General features: G+C 41.4%; 1 protein-coding gene across 1 annotated transcript; it reads left to right on the top strand.

The window, feature by feature from the left end:
- The first annotated feature begins 78 nt into the window (after positions 1-78).
- On the top strand, positions 79-17,874 carry WDR82 (WD repeat domain 82). Its single transcript, XM_081185193.1, has 9 exons — positions 79-499; positions 6,130-6,227; positions 10,943-11,009; positions 11,156-11,255; positions 12,764-12,880; positions 13,283-13,438; positions 15,162-15,231; positions 15,460-15,602; positions 15,706-17,874. The coding sequence occupies exons 1-9, from the start codon at positions 339-341 to the stop codon at positions 15,733-15,735; spliced, it is 942 nt and encodes a 313-aa protein (XP_081041319.1). The 5' UTR covers positions 79-338; the 3' UTR covers positions 15,736-17,874.
- Positions 17,875-18,345: the final 471 nt, after the last annotated feature.

Raw genomic sequence — 18,345 nt, 5'->3', positions numbered from 1 at the left:
TCCCTCCGCTGCCCCACAATTCCGCGCGGCGCGCTCCCCTCCTTTCCTCCCTCCCTCCTCGCAGGGCCCCCTGGAGCCGCAAAATGGCGGACACAATGAGTAGCCTCCGCCGCTGCTGCAACTGCCGCCGCCGCCGCCTCCTCCTGCCGCCCGCAGCTTGACTCGAGCCCGCCTGAGGGCGCCGTCGACCAGCTTCTCCGCCCCACCAGCGTCCCCTCCCCGCGGCTTCCTCCTCTCCCTACGCCGCCAGGCAGGCGCTTCCCGCTTTCCCCGCGCCCTCTTCGGCGCGCAGGCCCCGCCGGCTCCCTCCCTCCTCCTCCTCTCCCGCCGGCGGCGGCATGAAGCTGACGGACAACGTGCTGCGGAGCTTCCGCGTGGCCAAAGTGTTCCGCGAGAACTCGGACAAGATCAACTGCTTCGACTTCAGCCCCAACGGCGAGACCGTCATCTCCAGCAGCGACGACGACTCCATCGTGCTCTACGACTGCCAGGAGGGCAAGTGAGTGTACTGGGAGGGGGCGGGCAGGCCCGGGCAGGCGGGTGGGGGCAGAGAGAGAGGCTCTCTCTGAAGCCGGGAGGAGGCCCTTCAGACCTCTCGCACGTGAAGGGGAGTCAGTGGAGCGGGGGGGGGGGGCTTGAAGAGAGAAATTTAGAACATTAAAAATAAACCGGTTCTCGGCATCTGAGGATACTTGTGGAGGAGGGTGGCTTGGGGACCGGTGTGGGTGTGTTGCTGGCAGGACCGGCTGAAGGACAAGAAGCGCCTCGGGGTTGGTGGGATGCCCCGACTTCCAAGGAGGGAGGAACCGAGGGCATAGCCCCCCCCCATTTGTATCCCGCCGCCTCATCACACTGTGAAATCTGTGAGTAGGGCCTGTCTTATCTTCTAATATTCTTGGGAAAGTGCAAGTGCTCTATAAGGATTGGTGGTGTTTCCTGCCTTAGAGAAAAGCAAGTTGTACATCTTAAAGGAATCAGCTAAAGGGCCCCCCCTTTGGTTTGTCAGCCTAGATTGCTTAGAGCGTGGTCTGATAACGCCAAGGTTGATCCTGGTATGTGGCAGCTGCTTATTCCTGCATTGCAGAGGGTTGGACTAAATGATCCTTGGGTCCCTTCCAACACTACAGTTCTATGATTGGGTTTCCCCTCCCTTCCTATGTTGACACTTGTGCCCCCTAAGCTTTGTATTTACCTATGCAAATAAGCTGCTTGGTCCTAGGTTTAGGAGAAAATCTCTATGTTGATGGTGACTTCAACAAGATAGCATTATTGTGGGATCTTTAGCACATGGATGTGTTAGGGATGTAGGTATACTGGGGCTGAGTGGAGAAAGGCGTGATGTATAAAAACAGTACCTCAGTTGGAATATGGTTGTTTCAGCAGAGGATCATGAAGTGAGTCTAATTGTCCCGTCAGTAGCACCAGATATAATGCTGTAGAATAGATAGACTGCTAAGTAGCTGCCCTTTCATTTTTATCATTGTGAGAAAATGAAGATGAAATTATACCGGCAATCAGGTCAGACAGGACTCCATTTGTGTTGCCCTACTAAATGATTTGGTGATTATAAGTATTCTTGCAAATGCAATTTGCTGCTTCTGTTAGTAGGTTTCAATTAAATAAAATGCATTTATAAAGGTTTATGTTCAGTTTTCTTTCCTTCTCACTCAGTGTCTTGTTAAAGTCGATACAGAAAGCACCTTTCTTTGACCCACTTCCTTGTTTTTATATGTGAGACCAAAACATTGAGACAATGTGAATGATTGCCAAATCCTAGTGAATGTGATATTTTCAGCATCACACCTATAACAGAATTTTCTTCAGCTCGTCTACTAAAAGTCTGGTACACTAATAAAGTAGTTCCTACCCCACTTCCAAATCTGTGCTTCTGTGGGGTAGAGGTGTACCTAGGGGTTGGGCGACATTTGCCCTTGCTAGGGGCACAAAATTCACCCATCAGGCAGAATCCTCCTGTTATACTTGGAGTGCCAGGTCCTGCCTTGCTAGCTGATGGGATCTCAGGAGAGGTTGTTGCTGCTACAGGTGCAGGAGGGGACGGAAAGGGTCTTCAGAGCAGCTACCAGGCAGAAAACAGTGCAGCTGCCCCATTCAGCCACAAGGAGACATGTTCCTCCTGTCCAGGCAACCTCACCTGCTGCTCAGATTTGATGGGGGTGGGGGATACAGCTCAAGAGCACAAGGGACCCTAGGTATGCCTCTGCTAGAGGGTAGATTATAAGGGAGGTTTTTTTCTGCCAGAGGTTGTCTTCTGTTGACAGCCAACCACCAGTGGTATCGCGGAGGCAGGGCAAAGAGGTTTTCCCCTTTCCTGCTGTATCTAGCTTGCTTCACTTTGTTGGGGGATGGGTTGGGTGTTAGACACATTCATTTTGCATATTTAATCCATGTGGTCCCAGCACACAACTTGTGTGTGCTCCTCATGTGCACACACCAGATGTTGGGAACTGAAGTTGTGCATAGTCTCCACACAGGGAAAGGGATGACATGGGTATGGAAGACCCTAGACCACATCACATTTGGGTTGTGTCTGAGTGAGAGTTAGGGGGAAGGGTGCCGGGTGCCAGTTGTCATTTTTTATTTTCACCTTGCAGCTGTGTTATCACGTCTTTGGTACTACTGATACCATTACAAATGTAAAATGTTGATTTATGTTGCATTTTTAAGCATTTTGGACTGTGACCTTCCAGATTTTCTATGTATATCTTTGATCAGTAATGTGCAGCTGTGTTAGGATTGTTTTCACATTAGCTGCTAGATACCTTGAAGAATTAAGAAGGGAAACAAAATTTCCAATACTTTTAAAGACACATAATAATAAATTATTAAAATTCAGTGAGATAGGGTTTTTCAAAATAATTGTATTAATAGTATTTCTTACTATACATAGATATATAATCTGTCATTAGTTCTACTCCATGATTTATACTTTTGTCTTTTGTAGACAGAGTTCCCATATTTGCGGCTCTCCCATGTGGTGTAGTGGTTAAGAGCGGTAGTCTCATAATCTGGGGAACCGGGCTCGTGTCTCCGCTCCTCCACATGCAGCTGCTGGGTGACCTTGGGCCAGTCACACTTCCTTGAAGTCTCTCAGCCCCACTCACCTCACAGAGTGTTTGTTGTGGGGGAGGAAGGGAAAGGAGAATGTTAGCCGCTTTGAGACTCCTTAAAGGGAGTGAAAGGCGGGATATCAAATCCAAACTCTTCTTCTTCTTCTTCCCCTCTTGAAGTGTCTGCTCTTTTCCATGTATTTTAAAGTACTTAACTCCATTATCTGACCCTATCCGGGCAAAGTTTAGAAAATTGGCGGGGGGGGGGGCAGTTCCCATTCATTCTACTGCTGAATAGGAATCATGGTTTCTGTTTTCATTCTGAGAGCATCAAATAATCTTTCGCAGTCAACCTTGAGGATAGTGAAATCTTTGCCAAGAATGAAGCTATCTTTTCTATTAAAAAAAAGTTTCTTCTATTGAAACCCATATTATTTTTGCATCTGTCTGATTTAGGTTTAAAGCAATTTTTCAAATTTCAAAGGAAAAAATCATTTACTTGTTAAATTGGTTGCCCCTAGCAAGAGTGTCCAGAGCTTATGAAATGAGACATCAATGAAAAGCACACTCACATGTAATCAGACTATGTGTTGTTGTGTAGCTGCAAGCTTTATTTTCTCCTTGTTTAAGGCAATTCTTAGACCAAATAAATGCCTTTTTAATAATTGACTATCATGAAAGCAGTCCTATGATCTTGCATGCTGGCATTGGTGACACATACAGTTTGTTCCCTCCCTTTCCCCAAGGGGAGTGTGTATCAAGCCAAAAAGAGTTCCTTACCTTCTCACTTCTTTGTGGGCTCAATTTTATGGAACTCCTTTCCAGCTGAGGTCAGACAGCCCCCTTCCCTGTTGAACTACTGAAGACATTTTAATTGAAGTATTTTTATAGTTCCGACCAATTTTATAGTTCCATCAAAAAATTCCTTTTTGTGTATTATATTTCTTGTACACTGCTTAGAGGTGGTTATAGTTAAGCAGTATATAAATTGTTTAAATAAATAATAAACAAAAAGGGGATTTGGCCACCTGTTGTTGAATCACAGTTTACATGCTCTTTTTATATTTGTTCTTCTACTCTGTTGATTCTCACTCTGACCACAGATAGACGAATTGTAATTAAGTGTCCCACATTCACCTAATGCTTCTGTCAGTGTGAAGAGGACATAACATACCAGAGCGCAATGAATTTTTGAGTGCTAGATGTTATAGAAGTGGTACCTCGGGTTAAGTACTTAATTCGTTCCGGAGGTCCGTTCTTAACCTGAAACTGTTCTTAACCTGAAGCACCACTTTAGCTAATGGGGTCTCCTGCTGCCGCCGCACCGCCGGAGCACGATTTCTGTTCTCATTCTGAAGCAAAGTTCTTAACCCGAGGTACTATTTCTGGGTTAGCAGAGTCTGTAACCTGAAGCGTATGTAACACCCTTTCACTTAGCAAGAACATAATTTTCATTTCCCTACCTATGTTACAGTATCAACAAGTTTGAAAATAAAATGTATTTGTGTTTATTGCTTAAATACTATAATCTACCACTATAGGCCATGGTTTAGTGTTACAGGAGCAAACCACAAACCTGGGCTTATGCATTCCCAACATTCCTTTTGCTGTGAGAAGGATGAGCTTGAAAGCTTCTGCTTTCAATTTTAAACTACAGTAACTACAATTATGTCCAAAGTTGGGACTCTGATTAAACTCTCTAGCCATGGTTTATGATTCTTACTTGAATCAGTTGAATCAAACCAGAGATCCTGGAGTGCGGACAAGGAGGAATCGTAATTAAAATTAAAAATACAGGCATACTTTGGTTGTTGAACGCCTTGCAACTTGAATGTTTTGGCTCCCAAACTGCACAAACCCCGAAGTGAGTTCTTTGGAACCCAAACGTCTTCTGTGGCTTCCAATTGAGTGCAGGAAGTTCCTGCAGCCAATCCAAAGCTGCGTCTTGGTTTTCTAACATTTTCGGACGTCAAATGGACTTCTGGAACGGATTCCGTTCGAAAACCAAGGTACGACTGTAGATGCTTCTGACCACCCCTTCCTGGTGTATCCCATGGCTCATTCCTATAATACTAAAGTATAGTTTACTGGTACATTCAAAGTGACTTAGCCTATGAGATGCAGTATCTAGACTGGGTTTTGATGCGGAAGGCCCAGGTTCAAAATTGACTCATCCATAAAGTTCATAAGCTCCTGGCCAATATATAGTTTTTATGATGAGACAGATAACGAATCTCTTCTTGCAGCAGGCTACAATGCTTGCTTTTAAATTTCCTGAGTAAAGATTCAGAAATACTGGCATGACTCAGTAGCCAAACATGTTTATGACTTCCTCTGAACCTTCCCCTCCCCCACGTCTTCTCCATGTGTTATAGGAGAGGTCTTCTATATCGTGCTGAGCTCTGGGCCAGGCAAAATAAGTGCTGACTTGTTGTGCTACTTCTGCCTGGCTATGTGTAAAGAGCAAAGTCCTTTTGCATATGTTACAAGATTTGACAGATGTGAGGGAATTTCTTACTGTAGTGGAAGATTAGATCTAGGGCTCGGATTTGGGTTGTGTCTGCACATCATGCTAACCCATGGTTTAACATGATACCAAGGAGCTGAAGTAAGGCTTATGCACTGCCGCCGCCTCTCCCCTACCTCTGTGTAGCCAGAAGGAATTTTTTGACTGCATCTGGTTTCACTTTTCTCTGAATCTTTGCTTGCTGTGTCATCTGGGCCAGGATTTATTATAAACTCTGAGTGGTTTAACAAACCAGCTTCAGACACCATGGTTTGAAGTGAGCTTCTTTTGAATCTGACCAGATATTCATTGGAACTGTTTCTAGCCCCACAATCTCTTTATTTAATGGCTTACATTAGCATGTAAAAAAATAATAATTTGTTAGTCACAGTTCATTTTGTGGTAATCAAAGGTGACAGAAACAGCAGTCTTAAAATGGCAGTTGTCTTCTTTGAGTGAAGGTGTTCAATTGCTTTTTTAAAGGTTTTGATATGGCTAAGCGGAGTTCTTGTATGTTGGAACAAGTATAATCGTTCTTGTATTTCTTCCTGGCAGACCTAAGAGAACACTATACAGTAAAAAGTATGGAGTGGATCTCATCAGATACACGCATGCTGCCAACACTGTGGTGTACAGTTCCAATAAAATAGATGGTAAGTGATCTATTCATTGTCTCTGATATCTACCTGCTTTTTGGCAGGGATAGATAATAAATACTGAAGACTTGAGCAAAAGATTGGGCTTGACTACATTGAGTGGTTTATTTATTCAAGCTTTTAGAAGGTAAATGAATATTTTCCTGCACTTAATGTTTAATCTCTAAATTATTATTTTAAAGAGATTCCTTAGTCAGTTCTTGACTGAACTTTTAATCAGGGTGAAATGAAAGCCTGAACGATTGATTTGATGCAAGCTAAACATGTATGCAGGTGTCTCTTAATTTTGCTACTGGCTTATAGTGCATTAAAGTCCATTTGTGAGTACGATTTGATTTAGCACTGCACCTGCAAATGGACAAAGCTGGGCTCAGTGGGGGAACCCCTTAGTGCAGGCTTCCTCAAGCTCATCCCTCCTGATGTTTTGAGACTACAATTCCCAGCATCCCTGATCACTAGTCCTGCTAGCTAGGGATCATGAGAGTTGTAGGCCAAAAACATCTGGAGGGCCGAGGTTGAGGAAGCCTGCCTTAGTGCAACCAATTCTAGTAAAGCTTGATGGTGGTGCTGATTTAAGCTCCCAGTTGTTATTTTGTAGCCACATCCTTACCTGTCCCACACCTGTCTTCATATATATGCCATCAGGTGTGGGGTGGGCGGGCATGTTTGGGGAAAACAGCCTTAATTGCCATATTGGGTCCTGTGCCCGCAGGGTGGAGGTTTTTCGCCCTTTGTAGGGCAAGCTTCTAAAATTATCCTTTTTAAGTTCTGTCAATTTAAGCTGTAAGTACAAGGAATTTATCTATTTTGGCTCAATGTAGTAACACCTTGAGTAAAATAATAAAACTTTTGTCAAATTCAGCAGTTATAACCTAAGAGTAAGATGGTAAGATATTTGGTGTCCTTTAAAGAATAGTCAAGCTGATTATCAAGACATTAATATTCTGAAAATTATCTGAGAAGAATTGTAGGCATTCATACAGGGTAATAAAAGTATTATGAATAATATCTTGAGTTTTTTAATCTAAAGCTTAAAATTCAGAATATTTTCAGAACTGGCCAATCTTTCCGGCCTCTGCATAGAGGTGATACCACAGCAGTAATTAACCACATCCTTCTCTTGCTGGGTGTACAAAATTATGATATGGCTCCTTAACTTTTCTTTTTAAAAAACAAAATGTGTGTACATTCCTTGATTATGAAACAGTCCTCAGCCATGGTTGGCAGTGTTAAAGTATGCAGTGATATGGGTTTTCCAGAACCAGCTCGGTGCACTGGTTAGAGTGTTGGACTAGGGACTGAGAAACCAAAGTACAAACCCCACTCAAACCCTGAGTTGTAGTCAAGCCTAGTAATACTCAAAGTAGACCAATTGAAATTATTAAACCTAGGGTCAGTGTCAACTACCGTATTTTTCGCCCCATAAGACACACTTTTTCCCCTCCAAAAATGAAGGGGAAATCGGGGTGCGTCTTATGGGGCGGATGCCTGCAAGCCTCGCGCGCCCGGCAGGAGGTCCCACCGGGTGCGCGAGGCTTGGGGCGGCAGCCTGTCGCCCGAAGCACGGGGAGCCCTCGGGAGGGCTCCCCCTGCTTCGGGCGAGTGTCTGCAAGCCTCGCACACCCGGCAGGAGGTCCCACCAGGTGCGCGAGGCTTGGGGCGGCAGCGGACTGCTTGCGCGCACCTAGAAGCTTGGGGCGCGCTGACCTCAGCTTGCCCCAAGCTTCTGGATTAGCGCAGGGGTCCGCTAGCCCTGGGAGAGGCGCCCGGCTCTCCCACGCTAGCGGAGACCTTGCCGGCACGCAGAAGCTTAGGGCGTGCTGAGCTCCGCACGCCCCAAGCTCCTGGTGTAGCGCAGCACACCTGGGGGGGGGGAAATAAATTTTTTTTCCTTTATTTCCCCCCAAAAAATCTAGGTGCGTCTTATGGGCCGGTGCGTCTTATGGGGCGAAAAATACGGTATTCCATACTACTAGCAGAAGTCAGAACAATGACTTAAAGCTCAGTGGGTGGCCTTAGACTAGTTACTGCCTCTCACTTTAACTTACCTCACAAGTCGATGGGATGATAAAATGGGAGTTCAGGGGAGAACTATATGTACCTTAAGATCCTTGGAAGAAAGATGAGATATAAACAAATAAATTAAAAATAAATAATTTCCAAACCCTAAATCAATTGAGTCTGATTTTACATAATTGATTGTTTTAGTAAAAATAAGAAGTGGGGATTAGGTGAATCATGTTTGGGCTAGTTGAGGCTCATCTGCATAGCACTACCAGGGTTGCATGTAAACTTAGCCATTGAAGCTGTAATGCTGTATTCAAGCCAAAGCTTTACTTGAAAATACTTTTCGAGATATAACAGCTTGGCAACATACACTTCCTTACACAGGGCTGTGTCCAATGCTAGTCCTTTTCAGAGTAGACGTGTTGAACTTAATGGACGTTACTAACAGGGGAGGAATTCATTGTCGTATGAAGGATGTTGTTCTGTCAGCACTAGTGTTTTCTGCTTGTCTTATGGAATGATCTCCCCTCTTCTCCCACGACATGCTGTTCTTAGTGTTCTCCCACTCCTCCAGAGCAGCTTTGGGTGGGGTCCCATTGCTTTAGTGGGAGTCATTGTTCTGACTTCTGCTAGTAGTATGGAATAGTTGACACTGACCCTAGGTTTAATAATTTCAATTGGTCTACTTCGAGTATTACTAGGCTTGGCTACAACTCAGGGTTTGAAATTTAAAGGAAAACAAACACACACAAATATGTTTATATTTATTACATATTCATGCACACTTCTGAGGGATAGTGATCTACAAAATGTTAATCACAACTTTGAAACTGCAGAGTTTGACTGTTTTATGTGTAACTAATGAATTTTATGAAATAATGGATTTTTACAAATGGGGGGAAAACATTAGAAAATTTTTCTACCTTGCATCACTGATAAGTGCTTCAAAAGGTATCTATCTTGAATGTCTGAAGCATTTCAAGAACTCATACAGTATGGACATGTTCTTGGAAGAGGCAGGCAAGTCAAAGTCCTTTCCTGCAGGAGGCTTGCCACAATTTGTGTATTTGAATTAATATTTAGGTGCTTCTGAATTTCTGCTTGAACCAGCTCTGCTGATATACTCCTCTATGAAGAATGTCTGTTTTCAAGCCTAATTCTACCTGCCTGATTCCAGGCTGAGGTAGTAGTTTGTACAGTTTGAGGGTCTATGATACCACCCGGTACAGGAGATAACTGTACAGGCCACTGCCTTGCCTGGGACAGAGCTTTATCTGCTAAAACAAGGCGCTTCCTCCCTGCATTCGTTTGGTGCCAGGTAACTGTTGCTACTTAAAGACCATCAGTCTCTCTCAAATGTGTGTGTGTTTAAACAATAGATTCAGGAATTTAAAAAAACTGTGCATGGCAGTGTGCATGGTAGAGAGTTGGCTCTTCAGACTAGCATGTCTGTTCTGGGCATTCATTTTTGGCTTGCAAAATTGTTCTTCAAAATGTGGCTACGTTCGTCTGCATGTTCTTATCAGTTTCACTGGAAAATACTTAAGCACATTATTTTTCATGCGATTAAAGGGCTGCAAAATGTGTGGGTTCTGCATCCTTACATTCCACTTGGGAGTTGAAATTCTCATCTTATTTGCTCTCCCACTATAGTTTGTCTTTTGAAGAAGCTGACTTATTTACATCAACATTTATAAATATAACTTTGAGTAAAGACTGAGAAACAATTTTACAAGATTAGTTTTATTTGCTGTATAACTTACTTAACTGTAACTGGAGTACAAACCAAAAAAGTATGTTGAAAATACGAGAATCCGTGATCAGGGAAAAGAGACGGCGGAAGAAGAATGGAAGAAATTTAAAACTTATCTCAAAGACTACTATAAATTGATGAATGTTAGAATGTCGAGGTTTTCAGAAAGAAAGGGTTACAGCGATATAAGATTAGATTAAAGAAAAGATTAAGAAGATAGAGGTTGGAAAGAAATATTTAGAAGTTGCTAAAAATTATGGACATTGGGATGCAGAAAGGGGGGGTATGGGGGAGTCCGGGAAAAGAGGTTTATGAAAAAATGTTATGAAACTATACGTGTTTGTATGTCTTTGTATGTGTTTGTTTGTTTTAAAAAATTTTTGTAAAACCAAAAAAAAGAAAAGAAAAAGAAAATACTGATTGAGAAATACTGCAAATATAATGCAAGTGATCAATCTCAATGTTCTATTCGTGTTTATATACATGTTTAAGTATTGCTGTTTAGTAATCTTTTACTTGTTTACTTCTGTTCATTTCTTTTTATCCAGAAGTAGTTTTCAGAGTTCAGTATCCCAGAATTCTCATTTTAACTGCAGTTGTTGAGCTGAGGTGGTTGGCACTCGGATAAGGTTTACATGACTGCTAAATTCTTAACACAGCTAAAAGTTAAACAAACTGCAGGTAGAGAAATGGTTATATTTTTTAACAGAAAGTACAGTATAGTATTCTTACTGGCTCAAACCTAAAACATTTTCATGCTGGGTCATGCAAGTACTGTACTATTTTGCTCAGCTATGCCAGAAGACTGTAATTCGTGGCTTCAGTTTTAACCCACACAATAACTGTGTTTCAAGAAAAATAACTTTCTCTATTGAAATAAACAAACTGTTATTACTGGCCAGGTGATGCAGGGTTGCTGTATAATATTGTTTGCCTTGTTGATTTCTTGTAGATACAATCAGATACCTCTCTCTGCACGACAATAAATACATCAGATACTTCCCAGGACATAGCAAAAGGTAAGATGAGTAGTGCACTCGTAATTTTTTTCTGGTAAAGAAGCAGGAATAACGGTGCAGTTTGTTGAATTTTTATCTTGTTTAAATTGGCAAGAATGAAAGATGAAAAAATAGTTTTGTGTCATTTATTTTTATCTCACCTTCAGAGTTGTTGCTCTGTCCATGTCTCCAGTGGATGATACCTTTATTTCTGGGTCGCTTGATAAGACCATCAGACTTTGGGATCTTCGATCTCCAAATTGCCAGGTATTGAGTATTGGTTAATGGGTAGTCGGCATAAGGTGCACTGGAGGGCTGCTTCAGAATGTAGAATAGACTGTAGAGCATAGTATTCAATTCCACTAAAAGATGGTGTGTTGCCAAAGGAATTACAAGCCTATAAATCTGTTCTGTGCATCAGTTTGAGCCTTTTCTCTAATACTAATTGCCAGAATTTGTGGTGGTTCAGCATTGGAATCACAACTAGGGAGGGAAATGTTCACCTCCCCATGTGTTGTGGTCCCAAAGAACATTCTCCCTCCATGCACACACTTCTTAGTAATATTTTTAAACCTTATGCATGGTTGTTACCCATGCAATTATAGCAAATGTTCAGCCTTTGGGTATGTATCCAGTTTCTTCGTCAAAAGCTGCAACTCTGGGATGAAGAGAATTATTCTATTGATGAAGAGCAAGGTAGTTGTAGGAAGCACTGGAATCTGATTGGATATCTCTGTTACATTATTTGATTTCTAAATATATCAAGGACACAAATAAACATTAATTTGTAACTTGCATTGATATCTTAGCCTTTGATTTAGTAAATAAGGACCAGCTGTGGCACACAAGTTGGCCAGTGCTAATATTGACAAAAGGTTACTGTGACTTGTACAGACTCTGCATTAGAACACTACCCTGCAATTAAGAGTGTGCATTAATGATGTTTTAATATAAGCAGTTTCAATAAAAATGGGTAAAGGAGAGCTGTAGTTTGGTCCCACTTTTCATTTTTTGCATTAACAACATTATTGCAGAAATGTCTGCTTTGGTGGAATGAAAGATTTCAGCTCAGCTTTATTCCAATAACCTAGCATTGTTATCATGAAATAAGATAGGCTTAACTAACATTGTCTAAATTTGGATCACTGTAGGAAGTAATCAAGCACTCTTAGGTTATGTTTGCTTAAATATCCCAAAAATGTAAATGGCTGCTTGATAGCCAAATGTGTAAACACAAACAGGCATTTAGATACCTGCAACCTTTTTCTTGGTGAAATGTTAACTGGGAAATTTCAGATAGCTGCTGTCAAAACATCTGTTCAGATTCAAAAGCAGATAGTTCCTATTTTGAGTATTTTCTCTGCCAAGGCTTTAGGAGGAAAAAAGTGAGTGTTATGGTGCAAAAAATACGGTAATCTCTTAACAGTGTTGTGATAGAGCAATACTAGATATTGTGATATAATTGTTAATACATAGTTTTATATTTATATGCTGGCATTGCTTGCCACAGTAGTTAGGAAACTACATGCATACCTGTTAGTGATTCATCTTTGTTAATGATTCACATTTAATCATTCCAACTCAGTATTCAGAAATATAGTGGGCATGGTTATTATTATTATTATTATTATTATTATTATTATTATTATTATTAAATAATGTATAATGTATATTGTTGACTGTGAGAGAGAGTGCTTGTATTGTGATTTAACAGTAATAGAAGTAACACTTTTTGTTTTATGTGGAGTAATTTCTTTTAATTTCCCAAATTATAGGGATTGATGCATCCTCAAGGGAAGCCTGTGTGTTCATTTGATCCAGAGGGGCTGATTTTTGCAGCTGGGGTCAATTCCGAAATGGTGAAGCTTTATGATCTTCGCTCGTTTGATAAGGTATGTAATGTTCAGGTGCATTTGAGATTGTAAACATTCCCAAGAGATCTCTATAAACATGTCTGTAACAGGGGCAGAATTCCTGTGATTCAGATATCATGCATTTAACTCTAAAAAACAAAAGTCACACTCTAGATCTCTTAAAGTAAAACGTAATTTTTGTTAAGTGGTCCTGAGTTTTCATTCATGTTGGAAGAATGCCCTATCTGATCAGGGTCTATCTAGACCAGCATTCTTTGCCAGCATTCCAGTGACCAAGAGATGCTCACTGGCTCCCTTCAGTCTTCTCACAACAAAAATAATTTTGTATGACTGTGTTTGTGCAGGTTCATGTTAACTTTCATAAATAGAATGATTGAGATGGTTCTGCTATATGCCCTCATTTGGTTTTCTTTCTTGAAGGGTCCATTTGCTACCTTTAAGATGCAGTATGACCGAACCTGTGAGTGGACTGGTTTGAAGTTCAGCAGTGATGGTAAACTTGTTCTTATATCAACCAATGGAGGGTTCATCCGACTCATAGATGCCTTTAAAGGAGCTGTTCTTCATACATTTGCGGTGAGGCTGCTTTCCTTACTTTCTGGGGAGATCTCGGTCTTAAACATCCTTAGTTATAGGTGAGATGTACCGTAATTTTCGCTCCATAAGACACACTTTTTTTCCTCCTAAAAAGTAAGGGGAAATGTGTGTGCGTCTTATGGAGTGAATGCAGGCTGTGCACCTATCGCTGAAGCCAGCACAGCAAGAGGGAGAGCTGCGTAAGGGCACCCTTCCGTCCCTAATCCTGCTTCGCTGGGAAGGCAGCACAACAAGAGGCGCTGCGCAGCTCTCCCTCTTGCTGTGCTGGCTTCAGAGATAGCTGCGCAGCTTGCTCTGGCTTTTCAGGGAGGTGGGAGAAGGGACTGAGAGAAGTCTGTCAGTCCCTTCTCCCACCTCCCGGAAAAGCCAGCAAGAGCCACTCGGTATCTTTAAAGAGCCACGCCGAGCGAGCGTGTCTGCGGCTCTTGCTGGCTTTCCTTGTTTTTCTTCTCTAAAAACTAGGTGCGTCTAATGGTCGGGTGTGTCTTATAGAGCAAAAAAAAATATGGTATTGCACAGATCCACTAGTATTGTTTTAAAGATTTCTCAGCTGTTCATCTTTCAACAATCATTCTGTCTAAATGTTTATGCTACAGACATTTTTAGGAGGCACTATCAGGCGATTCTTCCATAAACCTATTACTGTTTGGTGGAAATCAGGGTTCAATATTGCAGCCCAGCAGACAAAGCTTAAACCAATAAGAGTGACAAGTGAGTCAATAGTGCAACTGAAACAGTAATTTATTAAAATAAAAAAATTCCTTCCAATAGCACCTTAAAGACCAACTAAGTTAGTTAGTAATTTATTAAGTAATTTATTAAGCAGACTACGCAATGCAAGTGTAATAGATAAAGAAAGCCGATAAAGCATGAATTCTTTACATAACAGCACTTGGTATTGCATTACAATGTCCTCCTACAGTCTTCTTGTTCATCTACTTATAATAATAATTTAATAATTATTATTTATACCCCGCCCATCTGGCTGAGTTTCCCCAGCCGCTCTGGGCGGCTTCCAATCAAGTGTTAAAAACAATACAGCATTAAATATTAAAAACTTCCCTACTTAAGACGTGATTATTCTAAGTTCCATAGTACTGTAGTTCATAATTAACAGTGGCCATCAATATCAATGGGTCTCATGGTCCTTTCTCCATCCTTTGAGAGACAAAGTAAGCCTACCCTACTCCTGTCCTTTATAGGTTTTTATATTGATCATAGGTGGGAACAATTTTTTCCATCCCCTTTGTTTACCCAGTTTTCTCCTGTAATATCATCTTAGCTTCTCTCATTTAGTGGCTTCATCATTCACCAAGCCACCAGACAAGACCTTCCTCATTCCCTTATCAGCCCAAGGTCTTGCACATGCTGCTTCTGTATGACAAAGGTTATGCTGAGCCAAACTCTTTTACTGCAGTAGTTCATCAAGGGCCCAGTAGTTCTCTAGGTCTGGCAGGACTAGATTGTCAGCACATCAGTTTCTTTTATTAATATCCCTTTAATTTCAAGTATATTTCAAATATTTACAATTTCTGCCTAATTGCCGTTTACTTCCCAAAATCTTCAATCACCCTTTTTAACCCAGGTAACTAAAGGATTTCATGTGTATCATCTTCTGGACTTTAGTGGATTCTTGCTTCTTAGCGTGAGGCATTGACTTGCTTTTCTTGCCTCCAAACTCACTTTTCCTTTTTCTTTGCAGGGATTTAACAACACAAAAGCTGTTACACTGGAAGCTTCATTCACCCCAGACTCTCAGTTTATAATGATTGGTAAGAGAGCCACACTCCTTTATGTAACTGTGGAACACCAAGTTTGAAAAGTAATTTCAGTGTCACTTCCAATGCAGCCTATGGCCTGAAAAGATTTCTGCCCTTCTTGGGTGTATCTGGCTGTTTTGTATATATTGGCTGTGCCATCAGTTGAAAATCAGTTGGGTTGCTTAATTAATTGGTCTCCTGTTGGTGCTTCATACTAATATTGCATAATCCAATTTACAGGATCAGAGGATGGGAAGATCCACGTCTGGAATGGAGAGACTGGAATGAAAGTAGCAGTGCTAGATGGGAAGCACACAGGCCCTATTACCTGTTTACAGTTCAACCCAAGATTTATGACCTTTGCCAGTGCATGCTCCAATATGGTAAGGAGACAATATGTTTCTACAGAACCCCAGCCAAATTGAATATGTGCATGCTTCGGACAAGACATACTAGAATCACACTGATTTTTGTTTCTTCTTTCAGGCCTTTTGGTTACCCACTATAGATGACTAATTCCGGATTCATCTTTTCCATTGGACAGTTTTCAAATTGTACTGACAGCAATGTATTTGTGAAGACTGTAATAGAAGTACTGGGATTACATCGCAGACTTGAATGCTCCCATGCAGCACATCCTATTTATATTTTGGTATGCCAGGCTCTTTGCTGCATCCCTTCAAAAGGATTTTTTCATTTGGCTGCGCACCTACCAGTTCAGGAACTTGAGATCCTAGCAAGTATCGTCCCGAATTGTAGCAGAGCTTTGGTTTAATATTGGCACAGCAAATACATGTTGATACATCAGTCCCTTTTGTTTTTAAGTGAGGGTTATCAATTGTAAGCTCCTAGGATTCTGGGCTTGTTGAAAAACAAACTTTCCAGAATGTTTTCTCTGTTCTGAAATATCAACAGTAAATACACTCTGCACTCCTTAAGTGCTTCTTCGTGCCACATAAATCTTTGTGCCATATATACAGCAACTACCCCGTTCTTGGAGAAAGCTTCTTGTGCTACTATTACTCCCATGAGACTATAGACATTTTGGATTCCTTGACATGGCACTGTCAAGGACATGCAGGGACTTGGAGTGGATGATCCTAAGCAATAAAGAAGTTTTCAGCTGTAAAATGCATTTAAAAACAGACTGGATGGAAATGCATTCTCTGTACCCCTTTCAGTGTAATTGCAACTGATTATGTAAATATGGGGAGGGGGTGGATGGAGCATATTTTTTTACTTTTAGATATTAAAAAGTAACATTTGGACCAATACAGTATTGTGGAATTAGTCTTGGTTCTTCACCTGCCTTTCACACATCGGTCTTCCTGTTCTCCATACTTCCATTTCATTCCTCCAAGGCTAGGCACAGCTTGTACTGCCCCCTTCCCTAAATATTTCCACCCATTGTGAATGGGGTCATTCTGTTAGTGCAAATTTAGTTAACTAACTCTGTCAAACTAACTTGACGGGACTGCAGAATTTCCAATTTGTTTCCAGCTTGTTTGCTTTCTTGGCCTGTGAGTCCTTTTGCTGAAGAATGAAGGGGCATGTAAGTAAGCATGTAATGTGGCAACAGGAAATGAAATCAAGGTCAGCTGTTCTATTATAGTGATGTGCATCTGGGCCTACTGCTTTGTAGTCTTCACTGCCAAGTACTTAAAACTACTAGCCTGCACATTTCAATAATTATCATCCAAGTAAGCACAATTTCAGTGCTTCATTCTCTAGTGGTTTTGAACTCCCATGAAACCCTCACTCTTAAAGCCACTAGCATTTTGATACGGAACCATGTTTCCTTTGGCTATGTCCTGGCTTTGCTAAGTGTTGTTCACACCTTTGGAGAACTTTCCTCTGCATTTAGAACATCCTCTGGTGGTACATGTTACAGTACTGCATCCCAGGCATTCTCTACATCCTCCACAAAGAGCTGCTGTGCAGGAGCCGTGCTGAGGAATGTAACATTTTAAGTTTGAGCTGCTGGGGTAGATAAATCCAATTGCCTTATTATTAACTAAATTGTATGGTTTTTTGTTGTGTTTGTGTCCAGCGGTTGCTCACTCTGCAGAGATAATGGCTGGATCTCTCCTGAGCCTGACAAAGTTCAAGGACGCAGGTAGCCACAGCTCAGGGATTTGCCTCAACTGCATCAGCATGCAACCTCCTGGCTTCTTCTGTATTAATTCACAGTATGGCAGCACTAGCAGGACTGTCAGATGCAGTGTTGAGACCCAGGGGCAGCACTATTACATCAATTATGTTCTTGGCAGTAGTTCATTGGCATGGTGCTGCACTGAGCTGCATGTTCTTTTCTACGAGCAGTTCAGTTAATTTTTTAAATCATAAAATCTTGCCCACTCTGCTACAAAAAGAGAAGTCAATGAGTGCTTTACTTTTTACCTTGAGTAAGCTGCTACTCTACTGAAGCTGGTTCTCAGTAGGCAGTGGAGTGTAAGTGTACTTCGTACTGCGTTTACTTTTGCCGGGAGCTAGTTTTGATCAAACCATTTTTTAAAGAAAAGCACTGTTTGCAAATGAACTCATATTTGTTAACTGTATTATGTATCCTAAGTTACATGTTGCATTTTGTAAACCTGTATTTGCAGACTTTACAGATACGTTAAAGTCAAGAATAAATTGCAGTATTAGACACAAGGAGCACTGCTGTCCTCTATTAACTTTGCCATGTAGTGTTCCCACCATGTATGTAATGGATGTTTCCTGGCTACAGTATTTCTTCACTCTTGAACATACTGTATCCTTCCAGCAAAGTGTGCAAGTCATCAATTTTTCCAGAGTTACCGAAGCTAAAAAAATGCATCTTCTGAAGCAGTTGCTAGATGTTAAGATAGATAAACATTTTATGAAATCTACTGCACTGCCAGCAGGTAAGATTCTAAGGCCTGTTCAGCTTTGAAAGTGACCCTCAAACCTCTTAACATTTTTTTTTTAACATAGGTTTATTGGCCCTAAATGTTTTACACCAAGAAGGGGGAACCTTATCCCTGGGTGACCAAATGTGGCCTTCTAGTTCACACAACTTCACTAGAGTCCAGCTCCCACCATTTTCCCAAGTGTTCTTGATCTGTCTTGCCTAGATGGAAGACTGAGGGTTGTGCAGCTAAT

Source organism: Podarcis bocagei, assembly GCF_964188305.1.
Source record: "Podarcis bocagei genome assembly, chromosome: 2".
In the NCBI taxonomy this organism is placed as follows: domain Eukaryota; kingdom Metazoa; phylum Chordata; class Lepidosauria; order Squamata; family Lacertidae; genus Podarcis; species Podarcis bocagei.
Note: the sequence above shows the minus strand (reverse complement) of the source record. Positions and strands in the feature narration are given on the sequence as shown.

Bases quoted from the DNA above. Each gene is read 5' to 3' on its own strand.
- WDR82 (XM_081185193.1), top strand. From the start codon at position 339: ATGAAGCTGACGGACAACGTGCTGCGGAGCTTCCGCGTGGCCAAAGTG. The intron at 6,228-10,942 runs GTAAGTGATCTA...GATTTCTTGTAG, and splicing joins CAGTTCCAATAAAATAGATG to ATACAATCAGATACCTCTCT. The intron at 13,439-15,161 runs GTGAGGCTGCTT...TTTTCTTTGCAG, and splicing joins CTGTTCTTCATACATTTGCG to GGATTTAACAACACAAAAGC.